Here is a 17341-nt window from a genome sequence, read left to right on the forward strand (position 1 = left end):
GCACAGGCACAACATGCTGATGGCCTCCTGTAAAGTAGTATGATTGGACCAATGTACGAGGAAGATATGTTGATGGACCGTGCTGGTAAATCATTGCTAATACTTGCTGACAATTCTTGTAAGTGTGGCAGGTATTTTTGAAATGCCCACTCAAAGTGAAGCAGATTACTAACAACAACAACAACAACTGGTATTTATATAGCACCTTGAATGTAGTGAAATGTCCCAAGGCACTTCACAGGAGTGTTATAAGATAAAAAAATAAGTTTGACGCTGAGCCAGATATGTAGAAATTATGGCAGCTTGGACAAAGAGGTAGGTTTTCAGGAGCGTCACAAAGGAGGAAAGAGAGGTAGAGAGGCGGAGAGGTTTAAGGAGGGAGATCCAGAGCTTGGGGCCCAGGCAACCGAAGGCACGGCCACCGATGGTTGACCAATTGTAATCGGGGATGCTCAAGAGGGCAGAGTTAGAGGAGCGCAGACATCTCGGGGGTTGTAGGCTGGAGGAGATTACAGACATAGGGAGGGGCGAGCCATGGAGGGATTTGAAAACAAGAATGAAAATTTTGTAACATTCTCCCTTGATTCAAACTTAACATATTTACACACTGACAAAATACTGTGTCATTAATTATATGATTAATTTTATCAATTATAAATTCCCAGGATGAAGCTGACTCACCTGCTGGTGTTTGCGACCCTTTGTGGAGCCGGTACCTGCCAGTATACCTATGGATATTTCAATTGGCTTGCGCGTATTATGGGATATTCTCGCTCGTACAGTCATCAATATTTTAACACTGAACCGGCGCCTTCGTTGGCAACCGATTGCCCTGCCGAGTGCACATGTCCCCCTGCATTTCCCACAGCGATGTACTGTGACACCCGTAAATTAAAATACATCCCCAACGTGCCAGCCCGGATGAAGTACGTTTACCTACAGAGCAACCAGATTGACGCCGTGCCAGACGGCGTATTCGACAACGCCACTGGCCTCGTCTGGGTTGTCCTCCATCGGAATAAAATCTCCAGTGAAAAGATCGGCAAGAACGTGTTCTCCAAGCTGAGGAACCTGGAGAGAATATACTTGGGCCATAACAACCTGACCAGCATCCCCTCTCCTTTGCCAAGGTCGCTGAGGGAACTGAGAGCTGCAGGAAACAAGATTTCAAAGGTCCAACCCAGTGCGTTGGAGGGGCTTGACAACCTAACTATGCTGCTGCTGAACGACAACCAGCTGGAAGACATTGGAGGGTCTCTCAAAGCATTAAAGTCTCTATCTTTTCTGGAGCTCAGCAACAACCATTTAAAAAAGCTCCCCGATGGACTTCCGGACTCCCTCCACCAGCTGTACCTGGATTTCAACCACATCAGCACAATACCTAATGAGTACTTCAGGCAATTTCCGAAACTTCAGTACGCAAGGATCTCAAATAATGAATTGTCAGACAAAGGCATACCCTTAAACACATTTAATGTGTCCAGTTTAATAGAGCTGGATCTCTCTCATAATAAACTGCAGACGATTCCTCCTGTCAACGAGAACTTGGAAAACCTGTATCTCCATGCCAACAAGATCAAAGGTGAGTGAGACGTGATTCCATTATGGAAGAGCTAGAAGTACTTCTCAATAAGAGTTTCCAATGAAGTTGAGCCCATAATCCCTAACTCCCCCACCCCCCCCATTCACTACTAGTTACCAATAATAGAGAGGGTACGAAATATTCATCATCATAGGCAATCCCTTGAAATCGAGGAAGAATTGCTTCCACGCTAAAAATGAGTTCTTAGATGATTGTATAGTCCAATACGGGAATTACAGTCTCTGTCACAGGTTGGACAGACAGTGGTTGAAGGAAAGGGAGTCTGGTTTGCCGCACGCTCCTTCCGCTGCCTGCGCTTGTTTTCTGCATGCTCTCGGTGACGAGACGCAAGGTGCTCAGCGCCCTCCCGGATGCTCTTCCTCCACTTAGGGTGGTCCTTGGCCAGCGACTCCCAGGTGTCGGTGGGGATGTTGCATTTTATCAAGGAGGCTTTGAGGCTGTCCTTGAATCGTTTCCTTTGCCCACTTGGGGCTCGCTTGCCGTGTAGGAGTTCCGAGTAGAGCGCTTGCTTTGGGAGTCTCATGTCGGGCATGCAGCCAATGTGGCCCGTCCAACGGAGCTGGTCGAGTGTGGTCAGTGCTTCGATGTTGGCCTGAGCGAGAACACAGGAGGGAAATATTACCCTCCTGAAGTAAAGCTTCTTTTCTGGGGTGAAGAGTGAAGGGAGTCCATTGTCAAGTTAGCCAATCATTTCAACGTCACCACAATGGCCCCGAATTTGGGGTCGGAGGTATGCACCTGCGAAACACTTGTGAACTTGCCGCCTGGCTCCACAGCTATAGAGACTTCGACTCTTGGGCCTCCAGGCATCCCAGGAACGCATGGGGTTCGGGAGCGTCCCTGGGATCACGTGGGCCAGGTCCACCAATGAGAAAGGAGGATTCCATTTACGCACTGAATCCCCATAAGCCCGAATGGAATTCCAAAATAATTAAACAATTTAGACAACTGCAATAGGGATAAAGGTTCTGATTTTCAAATTTAATTAAAAGTCCCTTCAATCCGGCAAATACAATAAAAAAACATTTTGAAAAATATTAATCCGGGCCAAAAATTGCATCAACTAATTTTAAGTGCTAATCATTTTTATTTAAAAAAAAATTAATTTCAGATTTATATTAACCCTTACGCTGGTGAAAGCGGGCTTTATGCCTGCTCTTAGCTGGTATAAGAGTTTTATGGGCAGTAGTTGGGCAAATAACCCGACTCTGTGCCAGCGAAAGTTAATTTCTAGTCGATTTGGTGGCTCTGTTGTGGCTTGACAGATCGCAAGCTCCGTGTTTTTGCACATGGGCAGCGCATGCGGAATTCCGGAATTGCCGGACCTTTCAGAAGCTGAACATATGTCGACATCAGGATTACAAATTTCGGGCCGTTGTCTACAGAGAATAAAATCTAATGCTACAAATTAGATTTTATTGTCTATTAATTATTATCTTATGGTCTAAGTTAGCTGATCTTAGCTGGTGATAAGTGTACTAAAATTGTTCTCAACGTCCCTTGGTCTAGCAGAGGGGAGGAAAAAAATCAGCTAAGGTCCCCACTGCCCAACGGTATTCAGTAACTCCCGTTGTGTAATGCACGTGTTGGTCTCACACGTTGAGCTGTGATGCCCCCCACAGCGCAATAGGCTGCCGCGCCCAGTATCGAAGCTCACACATGAAAAGTGGCCACTTGGGCAAAGCACCAGAGGCTGGCCATATGTAAAATCCATTTGGAGCCATAGCCCTTCAGAAAAAGATGGGGAGTGGGGGTGTAAAATCATGAATGGTGCAAACAACCTCAGAACTAACTCCATCTTTGCAAAACACAGTGGGTGTCATTGCTGTATGCATGCAGCCAGCTACTCTTAAGCGCGTTTCAATAAAGCACGGCAAGTGTAGACTGTTATAGCTGTAATTTACTATTTGACAGCCATCACTGAGAGCTAACATTCGTTTGTTGCTATTATCGTCCCCTACTGAGAAAACGCAACTTTTTTTCCTCCTGAGTTGTGTGTGTGTGTGCGCGCTTTAGGGAGAGGAATACAAGAGTGCATCCTTATCCCCTACTATTATGGGATGGGCTGCATCTATTTTCCCTGACAGACCAATGTAAACAAACAGTGAGTGCTGTTGACATTATCAAGATTGGGGGCATGAAGGATTTACCGAGACTGAATTTTATGGAACATAGGAACAGGAGAAGACCACTCAGCCCCTCGGGCCTGTTCCCTCTTCTTCTTTGCTTCCACATTAAAATCAGTTCTAGGTAACTGTTGAGACCAATGCGGACCAGGTCCTGAACTATATGTTGAAGGGTGGAAGATGGCTGTGCGTGAATTCTTTTAACGTGGGGTGGCCGTTGCACACCAGCCACCACACAGGCTTTACAGAGCAAGGTCTTGTTCCAATGGCAAGGGGACCAAGACGATTGGAGACCAGGCTCTGCTATAGGCCTCACACACACACACATATTCCTACTATCCCCCTCGCTCCCTCCCTCAGGTCCTCTCTCCCTGTTTTTCAGCTTGCGTATTTGTCCATAGAATACTGACCCTGTACCCCGGCCCCCCCCCTCGCCCCCCTACCCGGCTCCAGCTCCAGCTCGCTGCTCTCCATGCGCAGGCTCTGCTGCACTTTTCCGCTCTCTCTCCAGCCGCTCACGCTTTGGTGGTTGGTTACCACACGTATACTGGCCCCGTGTCCCGACCTTGCGGGAGGCCTCTTCGCGCAACTACTGCTATCCTGACTTCCGATCAGCGAACTTAACACAGACCAGGTATTGTACCTCTGATCTTTTTAGTCTGCATGGTCCAGCATCTACTAACTTAGCCATCAGGGGAAGCGCCTTATTTCTATTTTTAACCCATGAAAACATTCTGACCTTCCTTCACTCGCAAACATCATTGCAAGTTGGCCCCATTTACTAGTGCCCCTCCCTATCCCCCCATTTACTAGTGCCCCTCCCTATCCCCCCACTTACTGATGCCTCTCCCCAGAATTAAAGCAGTGGTCAGTTTAGACAATAAACCTAATTAAAAGACGCTCCTGTGCTTTAATTCAATAACAAGTTCTGCAGAAGGAAACATCTGAGATGACAAAATCACCGCCCCCCCCCCCCCCCCCACATCCAGTGCTCCCACCCCACCCACCATTTCCCCCCCTCCATGACTCTGCTGGCGGATCAACAATCCTCAATCCTCTCTAGGTCTGTTCCACCATTCAATTAGATCATGGTTGATCTGTACCTTAACTCCATAGTTAATCTTAAACACTTGGGGCGTGAAATTTGCTACCGCTCGCTTTGAGGTGGTGACGGTGACGGGGGGGTTACCTTTAGCTCCGGGTGATGTCTACCGCCTCATATTGAGTTGTATTGGCCTAAGAGGGGAGTGGAACGCTAAGGGAAGCGTTGCTCAATCCTCTTAGGGCGCTAAAAGCCCATCGCGGGGATGGAGCGCGTCTCAGGTTGAGGCACGAGGATACCGGCAACTTAGCGCCTAAAGAGGAGGTGAGGTCGACCATGTGAAACCTGCAACAAAATGGAAGGGAGGCTACCAACAGCCTTCCACAGGTAAAAGAGGTAAGTCATTGTTAAGAAATCTGACTCCCAACACTTACCTCTTCATTCCCTGCGATATGGACCCGGGATCCTCTGTGCACCATCTGCTTCCCCGTGTCGGGAGTAGCGCCAAAGCAGTCAGTTTCGGAAACGCGTCGCAAAGAGGGTGTTGCACGCGCGTGACATCACCAAGTGGGCGGTGCCAGAGTGCGCAGCACTAAATGACAGCACTGATGCTAATCCGCCAGCGAAGTTCGCAGCAGGCTGTCACATGTCACAGCGCGGCGCTCGGTCGGGTGTTGTTTAGCAGCCCCTTAGCGCCCCTCTCTGGCACTAATGGCGGCGCTAAACAAACCGAATTTCTCCCCCTTAATCTTAACTATTAAGAACAGAATTATAATTTGTAACGATGAGTCAGCATCTGCTGTATATCTGTTCATTAAATTCCCCTACACGAACTTGCCCGGTGCCAGTATCCATGCTTCCCCTCAGTTTCCCGCGAGTGCCGTCGCCGGCTGTGATTCTCCCTCCATTCACTTTAATGGGCTGGGGGCTGGTGGAAAGCCCGAGCCGACATCGACACTGACCACCAAGTTCTGTACTGAGCCGTACAGCCACGAAGCTCCCAGTTTAATTCCCAATCTCCACTGAGCCAGAACTCTTTTTGGGAGGAAACTAAAACATTAAATCGTGTCCCCCCCGATCTGAGGGACACACCAAACATTTTCAAGGCCCTTTTTTTTGTGGTTTTTTGGGGGGGTTTTGTGGTTTTTTTTTAGTTTTTTGGGGGGGGCACTAAAATCATATTTATTTTTTTTCTCCAAGTGCCCCCTATAAAAGGGGAGGGGGACACTAAAAACACCGGCAATTAAAACAAATTAAACTTTAAAACATAAAATCAAATTAAAATTTGGTTGCCGGGCGTGATGATGCACTCCAGTCCCTCCGGTGCCCACCTCTCGCGGAAGGCCGCGAGTGTACCGGTGGACACCGCCTACTGAGCCAGATTACTTCAACTGGGGCAGCAGCTGGAGAGCATCAATGGTTTTTAGTACCCCAGGGGTAAGGAGCCAAAACATGAACCAGCAAGGGTCTCAACCCCTCATTGCTATCCAGTGACCCCAGCTCAGTGTGCAATCCATTTGGGCTCAGCTGTGATATCCTGTATAGTTGAAGAATCTCCTAACACTCACTTGTTCACACATAATGAATTGCCATTGGGGAGCTGAGGAACCACACCTCAGTAAGAGACAAAATTGGCAGAAGGGGAAGCATAGAATCATTACAGCACACAAGGAGGCCATTTGGCCCATCGTATCCGTGCTGGCCGAATAAAGAGGGATCCAGCCTAATCCCACTTTCCAGCTCTTGTTCCGTAGCCTTTCAGTATACAGCACTTCAAGAGCATATACAAATACTTGTTAAATGCGATGAGGGTTTCTGCCTCTATCACCCAGTCCACTCAGGGTGAAAAATAAGTTCTCCTCAACTGCCCTCTAATCCTTCTACCATTTACTTGAAATCTATACCCCTTGGTTATTGGCAAGGGAAATAGATCCTTCCTATCTACTCTATCTCGACCCCTTTATAAACCTCAATCAAATCTTCCCTTAGCCTCCTCTGTTCCAAAGAAAACAAGCCCAGCCTATCCAATCTTTTCTCATAGCTAAAATTGTCCAGTCCTGGCAACATCTTCGGAAATCTCCTCTGTTCCCTCTCCAGCGCAATCACATCCTTCCTGTAATGTGGTGACCAGAACTGCATGCAGTACTCCAGCTGTGGCCGAACTATCCAACGACTGAAATGGATGTAACAGAATAAGAGGACGCTAATCATGATGATAGTGTATTGTTGAGCAATATAGCTCAGGAAGGTCCCAAGTTCGATCCCTGGTCTGTGCTGAATGGTTTCATTGCAGCCAAGGTTGTCACTGCTGACCTCCGTGTAGCCAGACTTGGAAAGAGAGCGGAAAATCAGCCAGAATTCTCACTTCTGATGTTCTGATTCTTATCCACTGAACCCTTAATGTAATCCGTATGTGTGTGTGTGTGTGTGTGTGTGTGTGTGTGTGTACGGACTTTGCGTGGAAACAGAATTGGGTTTAGCTATGCTGCCTTTCATGGTTGAATAGCCGATTGACACCCAGGCCCTGATTTTCCACAAGGTCAATACTTTACTCTTCATGTAAGTGAACCAGGAGCAACGTGGTCCAAGGTTGTAGGTTTCCATCAGGATCTGTTTGGGACAGAACCACTGTCCAGTCCAAACATGATCAATGACACTGGAGGGGGAGAGGCCCGGGGGGGATAAATTATTCACACTGGGAATTTCCAAGATCCCTAATGCTGAACCGTCTGGATGCCAGGATGCACCCAACTTACAAGTCTGTTCCGTGGTGTCTGTAAGGTTACCTGGAGGTCCAAGATTGGGTCTTGGCCTGGTCTTTCAATTAAGATGCCAGCACCACTATGGTTATCAATCACCTTCAAAAGGGAGTTGATGGGGCAGATGGGCAAGCAACTGGCCAGCACCACTTTAACTTTCCTGCTTCCCTGGTGAAAATTTAATTTTAATTTAATTCATTCTCACGATGTGGGCATTGCTGGCAAGGCTGACATTTATTGCCCATCCCTAGTTGCCCTGAGAAAGTAGTGGTGGGCCGCCTTCTTGAGGCTGAGTAGCTTGCTCAGACATTGTGGGTAGCACTCTCGCCTCTGAGTCAGAAAGTTGTGGGTTCAAGTCCCCCTCCAGTGACATAAAAATCTAGGCTCACACTCCAGTGCAGTGCTGAGGGCGTGCTGCATTGTCGCAGGTGCCGTCTTTTGGATGAGACGTTAATGCGAAGCCCCGTCTGCTCTCTCCGGTGGACGTAAAAGATCCCATGGCACTATTTCGAAGAAAAGCAAGGGAGTTATCCCCGGTGTCCTGGCCAATATGTATCTCTCAATCAACATAACAAAAACAGATTATCTGGATTATCACATTGCTGTTTGTGGGAGCTTGCTGTGCGCAAATTGGCTGCCGCATTTCCCACATTACAACAGTGACTACACTTCAAAAAGTACTTCACTGGCTGTGAAGCGCTTTGGGGTGTCTGGTGGTCGTGAAAGGCACTATATAAATGTAAATGTAAGTAAGTAACTTCAAAGGGCAGTTAAGAGTTAACATTGCTATGGCACTGTAGTCACATAGACTAGACTGGGTAAGGACAGCAGATTTCCTTCCCTGAAGGACATTGGAGAGTTTCCATAGTGATGCAAGTGTTCACCACTGGCTTGTAAATGAAGGGACTGCCCCTTGACCTGGATACACTGACACACACTCCACCACACTTCCACTGTGGAACCAATTACCTCATCATCATAGGCAGTCCATCGGAATCGAGGAAGACTTACTTCCACTCTTAAAATGAGTTCTTAGGTGGCTGAACAGTCCAATATGAGAACCACAGTCCCTGTCACAGGTGGGACAGATAGTCGTTGAGGGAAGGGGTGGGTGGGACTGGTTCGTCGCACGCTCTTTCTGCTGCCTGCGCTTGATTCCTGCATGCTTTCGGTGATGAGACTCGAGGCGCTATGTTGGACTTTATCGGGGAGGCTTTGAGGGTTTCTTTGTAAAGTTTCCTCTGCCCACCTTTGGCTCGTTTGCAGTGAAGGAGTTCCGAGTAGAGCGCTTGCTTTGGGAGTCTCGTGTCTGGCATGCGGGCATTCGCCTGAGGAAAAGAGTGTTTGAAGACCAGGCCCTCGAAACTGCCACCAAGCTGATGGTCTACAGGGCTGTAGTAATACCCGCTCTCCTGTGTGGCTCAGAGACATGGACCATGTACAGCAGACACCTCAAGTCGCTGGAGAAATATCACCAACGATGTCTCCGCAAGATCCTACAAATCCCTTGGGAGGACAGACGCACCAACATTAGCGTCCTCGACCAGGCCAACATCCCCAGCATTGAAGCGCTGACCACACTTGATCAGCTCCGCTCGGCAGGCCACATTGTCCGCATGCCAAAGAATTACCACATCCAATTGGGTGAGGGAAACTGTGACCCCTGCGGACATGCCCCCCCCCCCCCCCCCCAGCCTGCGTTAGCCCTTAAGCAGGGGGGGGGGGGGGAGTAGTGGGTAGGTGGAGGGAAAGGGAGGGGATGGGATGAGAATTGGCTTTGGGGAAACAATTTCCTGACTACTAACACCTATCAATCATCTTTCAAGTAATACCAAGTTACAAACACTCAAAATTGATGGACAGAAAAAGACCATCTGGTCAATCGAGCCTGTCCCACAGCGTCATGTTAAGACTGGTGTCACGATCCCTGGTGCGCCCACCCACCAGTACCGATGTTATCGACTGGGAGAGATTAAATAAAACTGATTACAAATAGCGCTAGGCCAATTGAGGGTAAAACAAATTCTGGGAGATTTCATTGCTACTCCCGATTATAACAAGTTCCAGGAGATCACATTGACCAGGGAGCCCATCAGCCAACATCTCACCTACCTTTTTGTGCACAGTTTGTGGCGTGCAGCGTGGCAACCTCAACCTGCGAGAGACTATTGGCGGCAGGTCGGGGCCATAAAAGGAGCAGCGAGCGGCGGCCATGGGCAGAGTGGCGGCTTACAGCGCGAACTGATGCAGGAGGGCGACGGCAGCAAAGGGGGATGTCATCAAGGTCCAGGTCGGTGATTGGAGAGTGGGCAGTTACAGCAGGAACGGCGAAGTCGGAGCGAAGGAGCGGCGAGGGATCTTCAAGGGACGTGATTGGGGCCCAGGAGAGGTGCGAATTCGGGGCCAGAAGAGGCGTGGGCCCCGGGCCCGTGTGGTGGCTGGTGTGCAACGGCCGCCATACGTTAAAAAAATCTACGCACAGGCATCTTCCACACTCCAATATGTAGTTCAGGACTTGGAATATTAGGTCCTTCATTGAAACACCTGTGAACTCATCCCTTTTTGGCGTGGAAGCAAGTCACCCTCGCTTCGAGGGACTGCCTATGATGATGATGTGCACAGTGATATCAGCCTCAGTCTGGAACTTGGCCAACACTCGTTTCAATGCTTGCAGCAAATCCATTCTCACCGCAGGACCTGACAACTTGTCCCAAAGTTTGGGGGCCCTCTGCGAAAAGAAAACCTCCCGACATCAAATTTAGTTCCATGCTTAGATAACTTATACGCATGTGCCCTCATTCCTCCTGACGTATCTAATTCAAATAGTCTATCTATTTGAGCTGTCCAGTCCCTTCATCACATTAAATACATAATTCAAATCTCCCCGAATGCTATACTGTTCTCGAGTGACAAGACCCAGCTCTCTAAGCCTATCATGATAACTACGAGCTTTTAAGTTAGGAATCATAGAAACATAGAAACATAGAAAATAGGTGCAGGAGTAGGCCATTCGGCCCTTCTAGCCTGCACCGCCATTCAATGAGTTCATGGCTGAACATTCAACTTCAGTACCCCATTCCTGCTTTCTCGCCATACCCCCTTGATCCCCCTAGTAGTAAGGACTTCATCTAACTCCTTTTTGAATATATTTAGTGAATTGGCCTCAACAACTTTCTGTGGTAGAGAATTCCACAGGTTCACCACTCTCTGGGTGAAGAAGTTCCTCCGCATCTCGGTCCTAAATGGCTTACCCCTTATCCTTAGACTGTGACCTCTGGTTCTGGACTTCCCCAACATTGGGAACATTCTTCCTGCATCTAACCTGTCTAAACCCATCAGAATTTTAAATGTTTCTATGAGGTCCCCTCTCATTCTTCTGAACTCCAGTGAATACAAGCCCAGTTGATCCAGTCTTTCTTGATAGGTCAGTCCCGCCATCCCGGGAATCAGTCTGGTGAACCTTCGCTGCACTCCCTCAATAGCAAGAATGTCCTTCCTCAGGTTAGGAGACCAAAACTGTACACAATACTCCAGGTGTGGCAATGCCCTGTACAACTGTAGCAACACCTCCCTGCCCCTGTACTCAAATCCCCTTGCTATGAAGGCCAACATGCCATTTGCTTTCTTAACCGCCTGCTGTACCTGCATGCCAACCTTCAATGACTGATGTACCACGACACCCAGGTCTCTTTGCACCTCCCCTTTTCCTAATCTGTCACCATTCAGATAATAGTCTGTCTCTCTGTTTTTACCACCAAAGTGGATAACCTCACATTTATCCACATTATACTTCATCTGCCATGCATTTGCCCACTCACCTAACCTATCCAAGTCGCTCTGCAGCCTCACAGCATCCTCCTTGCAGCTCACACTGCCACCCAACTTAGTGTCATCCGCAAATTTGGAGATACTACATTTAATCCCCTCATCTAAATCATTAATGTACAGTGTAAACAGCTGGGGCCCCAGCACAGAACCTTGCGGTACCCCACTAGTCACTGCCTGCCATTCTGAAAAGTCCCCATTTACTCCTACTCTTTGCTTCCTGTCTGACAACCAGTTCTCAATCCATGTCAGCACACTACCCCCAATCCTGTGTGTTCTAACTTTGCACATCAATCTCTTGTGTGGGACCTTGTCGAACGCCTTCTGAAAGTCCAAATATACCACATCAACTGGTTCTCCCTTGTCCACTCTACTGGAAACATCCTCAAAAAATTCCAGATTTGTCAAGCATGATTTCCCTTTCACAAATCCATGCTGACTTGGACCTATCATGTCACCGCTTTCCAAATGCACTGCTATGACATCCTTAATAATTGATTCCATCATTTTACCCACTACCGATGTCAGGCTGACCGGTCTATAATTCCCTGTTTTCTCTCTCCCTCCTTTTTTAAAAAGTGGGGTTACATTGGCTACCCTCCACTCTATAGGAACTGATCCAGAGTCAATGGAATGTTGGAAAATGACTGTCAATGCATCCACTATTTCCAAGGCCACCTCCTTAAGTACTCTGGGATGCAGTCCATCAGGCCCTGGGGATTTATCGGCCTTCAATCCCATCAATTTCCCCAACACAATTTCCCGACTAATAAAGATTTCCCTCAGTTCCTCCTCCTTAATAGACCCTCTGACCACTTTTATATCCGGAAGGTTGTTTGTGTCCTCCTTAGTGAATACTGAACCAAAGTACTTATTCAATTGGTCTGCCATTTCTTTGTTCCCCGTTATGACTTCCCCTGATTCTGACTGCAGGGGACCTACGTTTGTCTTTACTAACCTCTTTCTCTTTACATACCTATAGAAACTTTTGCAATCCGCCTTAATGTTCCCTGCAAGCTTCTTCTCGTACTCCATTTTCCCTACCCTAATCAAACCCTTTGTCCTCCTCTGCTGAGTTCTAAATTTCTCCCAGTCCCCAGGTTCGCTGCTATTTCTGGCCAATTTGTATGCCACTTCCTTGGCTTTAATACTATCCCTGATTTCCCTAGATAGCCACGGTTGAGCCACCTTCCCTTTTTTATTTTTACACCAGACAGGAATGTACAATTGTTGTAATTCATCCATGCGTTCTCTAAATGTCTGCCATTGCCCATCCACAGTCAACCCCTTAAGTATCATTAGCCAATCTATCTTAGCCAATTCATGCCTCATACCTTCAAAGTTACCCTTCTTTAAGTTCTGGACCATGGTCTCTGAATTAACTGTTTCATTCTCCATCCTAATGCAGAATTCCACCATATTATGGTCACTCTTCCCCAAGGGGCCTTGCACAATGAAATTGCTAATTAATCCTCTCTCATTACACAACACCCAGTCTAAGATGGCCTCCCCCCTAGTTGGTTCCTCGACATATTGGTCTAGAAAACCATCCCTTATGCATTCCAGGAAATCCTCCTCCACCGTATTGCTTCCAGTTTGGCTAGCCCAATCTATGTGCATATTAAAGTCACCCATTATAACTGCTGCACCTTTATTGCATGCACTCCTAATTTCCTGTTTGATGCCCTCCCCAACATCACTACTACTGTTTGGAGGTCTGTACACAACTCCCACTAACGATTTTTGCCCTTTAGTGTTCTGCAGCTCTACCCATATAGATTCCACATCATCCAAGCTAATGTCTTTCCTAACTATTGCATTAATCTCCTCTTTAACCAGCAATGCTACCCCACCTCCTTTTCCTTTTATTCTATCCTTCCTGAATGTTGAATACCCCTGGATGTTGAGTTCCCAGCCCTGATCATCCTGGAGCCACGTCTCCGTAATCCCAATCACATCATATTTGTTAACATCTATTTGCACAATTAATTCATCCACCTTATTGCGGATACTCCTTGCATTAAGACACAAAGCCTTCAGGCTTGCTTTTTTAACACCCTTTGTCCTTTTAGAATTTTGCTGTACAGTGGCCCTTTTTGTTCTTTGCCTTGGGTTTCTCTGCCCTCCACTTTTCCTCATCTCCTTTCTGTCTTTTGCTTTTGCCTCCTTTTTGTCTCCCTCTGTCTCCCTGTATAGGTTCCCATCCCCCTGCAATATTAGTTTAACTCCTCCCCAACAGCACTAGCAAACACTCCCCCTAAGTATCATTCGCCAATCCATCCCAGCCAATTCACGCCTCATACCTTCAAATTTAGTAGCACTCCTCTGAACCATTCCGAGACTTCGATATCACCCAGGCTGTTCGAGGACCAAAACTGGACACAGTATTCTGAATGAGGCTTAACCAAGGTCTTTTACAAGGATATTATAGTGGTTTTTATTCTATATCGTTGGATATATTCAAAAGAGAGTTAGATGTGGCCCTTACGGCTAAAGGGATCAGGGGGTATGGAGAGAAGGCAGGAGTGGGGTACTGATGTTGCATGATCAGCCATGATCATATTGAATGGTGATGTAGGCTCGAAGGGCCGAATGGCCTACTCCTGCACCTATTTTCTATGATTCTATGTTTCTATATTGTATCTTCATAGCAATATATCCCAATACTCTAATTTCCTGTTCCTAAAGCTTTGTGGCACAGTTTGTGTACCTTTTAGAGACAGCTAGGTATCTTTCCCACACAACATGCTTTAGCAAGGACACATGCTTGTCATTAACCCTGCCCATGTAGCGAAGGTTCACCAGACTGATTTCCGGGATGGCAGGACTGACATATGAGGAGAGACTGGATCGACTGGGCCTGTATTCACTGGAGTTTAGAGGGATGAGAGGGGATCTCATAGAAACATATAAAATTCTGACGGGACTGGACAGGTTAGATGCAGGAAGAATGTTCCCTATGTTGGGGAAGTCCAGAACCAGGGGTCACAGTCTAAGGATAAGGGGTAAGCCATTCAGGAGTGAGATGAGGAGAAACTTCTTCACTCAGAGAGTTGTTAACCTGTGGAATTCTCTATCGCAGAGAGTTGTTGATGCTAGTTCATTAGATATATTCAAGAGGGAGTTAGATATGGCCCTTACGGCTAAATGGATCAAGGGGTATGGAGAGAAAGCAGGAAAGGGGTACTGAGGTGAATGATCAACCATGATCTTATTGAATGGTGGTACAGGCTCAAAGGGCCGAATGGCCTACTGCTGCGCCTATTTTCTATGTTTCTATGTTTCTACATTTTATCTACAATATATGCCACTGCCCAGATGTGGGCCCATTCCTCCATCACATCCAGGTCAGATATATCCAAGGCTGTAACACTAGCACAAATCTTTGCGTGATCTGCGAACTTGCAAGCCGTTCCCCCACCACCTCCATCCAGGTCATTAAATATAAAGATTGCGGTCCCAATATTTACTTGGGGCTGTGGAGAGAGCGGGAGAGAGGGGGGATTTCCGGACGGGTTCCCTGGAAGCCCTGCTGAAATTAACAGCACGACGTCTTTGAACTTTTTGTGTGGGTTTCCCGCCCGGCAGCCTGTCAATCAGGCTGGCTGTTGGGCGGGAAAGATGCAGGAAAATAATTGACCCAAACAAGGCCACAGCGGAGGGAGAGATCGGTAGTGGGGAGATAGCAAAGGTCGGGGGAGATCATTGCGATTGGGCGGGGTCGTGGGGGGGTGGGGGGGGGATGATGGGGTGTGGCGTCGGCCGATCGCAGGGTCCGTGAAGAGGCCTGGAGGGAAGACTCCTACCTCCCCTGGCCCACAAGCAGTGCTGTAAAGGCACTTACCTTATGTATCCAGCCCTTCTCACCTCCTTTGACCTGCCGGATTTCCCGAGGACCGGGTAACCCAGCCAGCATTAGTTAAAAATGAAACTCATAATAAAATGGAGGCACTAGCCTCCATAAAATATTTCAATGACCGACCGCCTCCTCAAAGCAGATTAGTCACCTGCCCCTCCATTAAAAGCAGAAGTGGAGACGGGTCAGGGTCGGGTTTGAAATTTTCGAAAATATTACTTCCCATTGGCCACAAATCTACCCGTTCTTGGGGATTAAAGTTATCCCTTGTATCAAGGGAGTGCTGGACCTGTTCCTGGCTAGTGTAGAGATCACCTCATACAAAACATAGGTACTGCATAGAATTAGCAGGCCAGAGTGGTATCCTAGGCTAGTTTTGATTGCCATGGGGGTGTCAGAGAGGAATTTCCCAGATTTTTCCCCCCAAATTGGCCTGAGTTTTTAGCCGATTTTTTTTGCCTCTCCGAAGAGAGGTTGGGTGGGGTGCAGTGTGTATATATAGTGACACAGAAGGTATCAGAACTGTGTGGGAGAGGCCGGATGGTACAGAGGGTCTTTTCCTGTCCGTCATTATTTGTATAAGACTAACTCCTCGGGAGACCTCTATCTCTTTGGTCTGTTCTCATCTCAAGTTGTATTTACCTACAACTGCAGCATTGCTGCAGGTGCTTTCACACTGATGCTACAGTTATACTGTGAATGTAGCTAGGACTAAAGAACAGAATGAACATAAGAACATAAGAAATAGGAGCAAGAGTAGGCCACCTGGCCCCTCAAGCCTGCTCCGCCATCAATAAGATCATGGCTGATCTGATCATCCACTCAGCTCCACTTCCCCGCCCGCTCCCCATAATCCTTTACTCCCTTATTGCTCAAAAAACTGTCTATCTCCGTCTTAAATATATTCACTGACCCAGTCTCCACAGCTCTCTGGGGTAGAGAATTCCACAGATTTACAACCCTCTGAGAGAAGAAATTTCTCCTCATCTCAGTTTTAAATAGGCGGCCCCTTATTCTAAGATCATGCCCTCTAGTTTTAGTTTCCCCTATGAGTGGAAATATCCTCTCTGCATCCACCTTGTCAAGCCCCCTCATTATTTTATAAGTTTCAATAAGATCACCTCTCATTCTTCTGAACTCCAATGTGTATAGGCCCAACCTACTCAACCTATCCTCATAAGTCAACCCCCTCATCTCCGGAATCAACCAGTGAACCAAGTAACCAAAAGGTCTAAGCAATAAATATTGCAGTTCAGTAACATTTTCCTAAAGCAGTTTATTGTTGTGCATTTCCAAGGATTTACAAGTTACAACACATTCTACCTGATGTGTAATCTGATGTGTAATTCTTAAGTATCAGTTATGTGTACACTTGTACATTTTCAAGCATGACAATTCAGTTTTTGTTTTTTTTGCAGAATTTACCGTGGACAGCTTCTGTAAAACCACGGGATTCATTAACTTCTCCAGGATCCAGGTGCTTCGACTGGATGGCAACAGCATCAAACGAGATCATTTACCCCATGAAATGCATAACTGTCTTCGCCAAGCAAGAATCATAGACATTTAAATGTGTGTTCATGTATCTTATCATGTAAACTTTCCTCTATAGCTGAAGTATGTAATGGCTAGACAACTAACTTCTTAGGAGGCTATCCTTGTATGTTACATAAGAACATAAGAACATAAGAAATAGGAGCAGGAGTAGGCCATACGGCCCCTCGAGCCTGCTCCGCCATTTAATATAATCATGGCTGACCCGATCATGGACTCAGGTCCACTTCCCTGCCCGCTCTCCATAACCCCTTATTCCCTTATCAGTTAAGAAACTGTCCGTCTCTGTCTGAAATGTATTCAATGACTCAGCTTTCACAGCTGTTATCTCATTCCTGTCGCAGGTGGCTTGTTGAAGCAAGAAAGCGGGCTTTGGATCCACTCAAGCAATCGTTCCTCATGCCTCTGGAGCTTTTAGTGCAACATTGCAGTGCTCGGGCAGGAAGTGGTGCGAGGCACGGTGCGTGATGTGTTGCAGGATGTGACACCGCGCCAAATCACATCGAATCATTCCCATCAAATTGTTCCCGAGCATCAGGAATTTCCACTGACTCGGTGATTAATTGAGTGCTTCAC

The 17341-nt window shown here is 47.2% G+C and overlaps 1 protein-coding gene across 1 annotated transcript; it reads left to right on the forward strand.

Annotated features, from left to right (window-relative positions):
* The first annotated feature begins 666 nt into the window (after positions 1-666).
* On the forward strand, positions 667-16781 carry fmoda (fibromodulin a). Its single transcript, XM_070859464.1, has 2 exons — positions 667-1582; positions 16630-16781. The coding sequence occupies exons 1-2, from the start codon at positions 667-669 to the stop codon at positions 16779-16781; spliced, it is 1068 nt and encodes a 355-aa protein (XP_070715565.1).
* The last annotated feature ends 560 nt before the right edge of the window (positions 16782-17341 follow it).

This window comes from Pristiophorus japonicus, chromosome 17 (assembly GCF_044704955.1).
Source record: "Pristiophorus japonicus isolate sPriJap1 chromosome 17, sPriJap1.hap1, whole genome shotgun sequence".
NCBI lineage: Eukaryota > Metazoa > Chordata > Chondrichthyes > Pristiophoridae > Pristiophorus > Pristiophorus japonicus.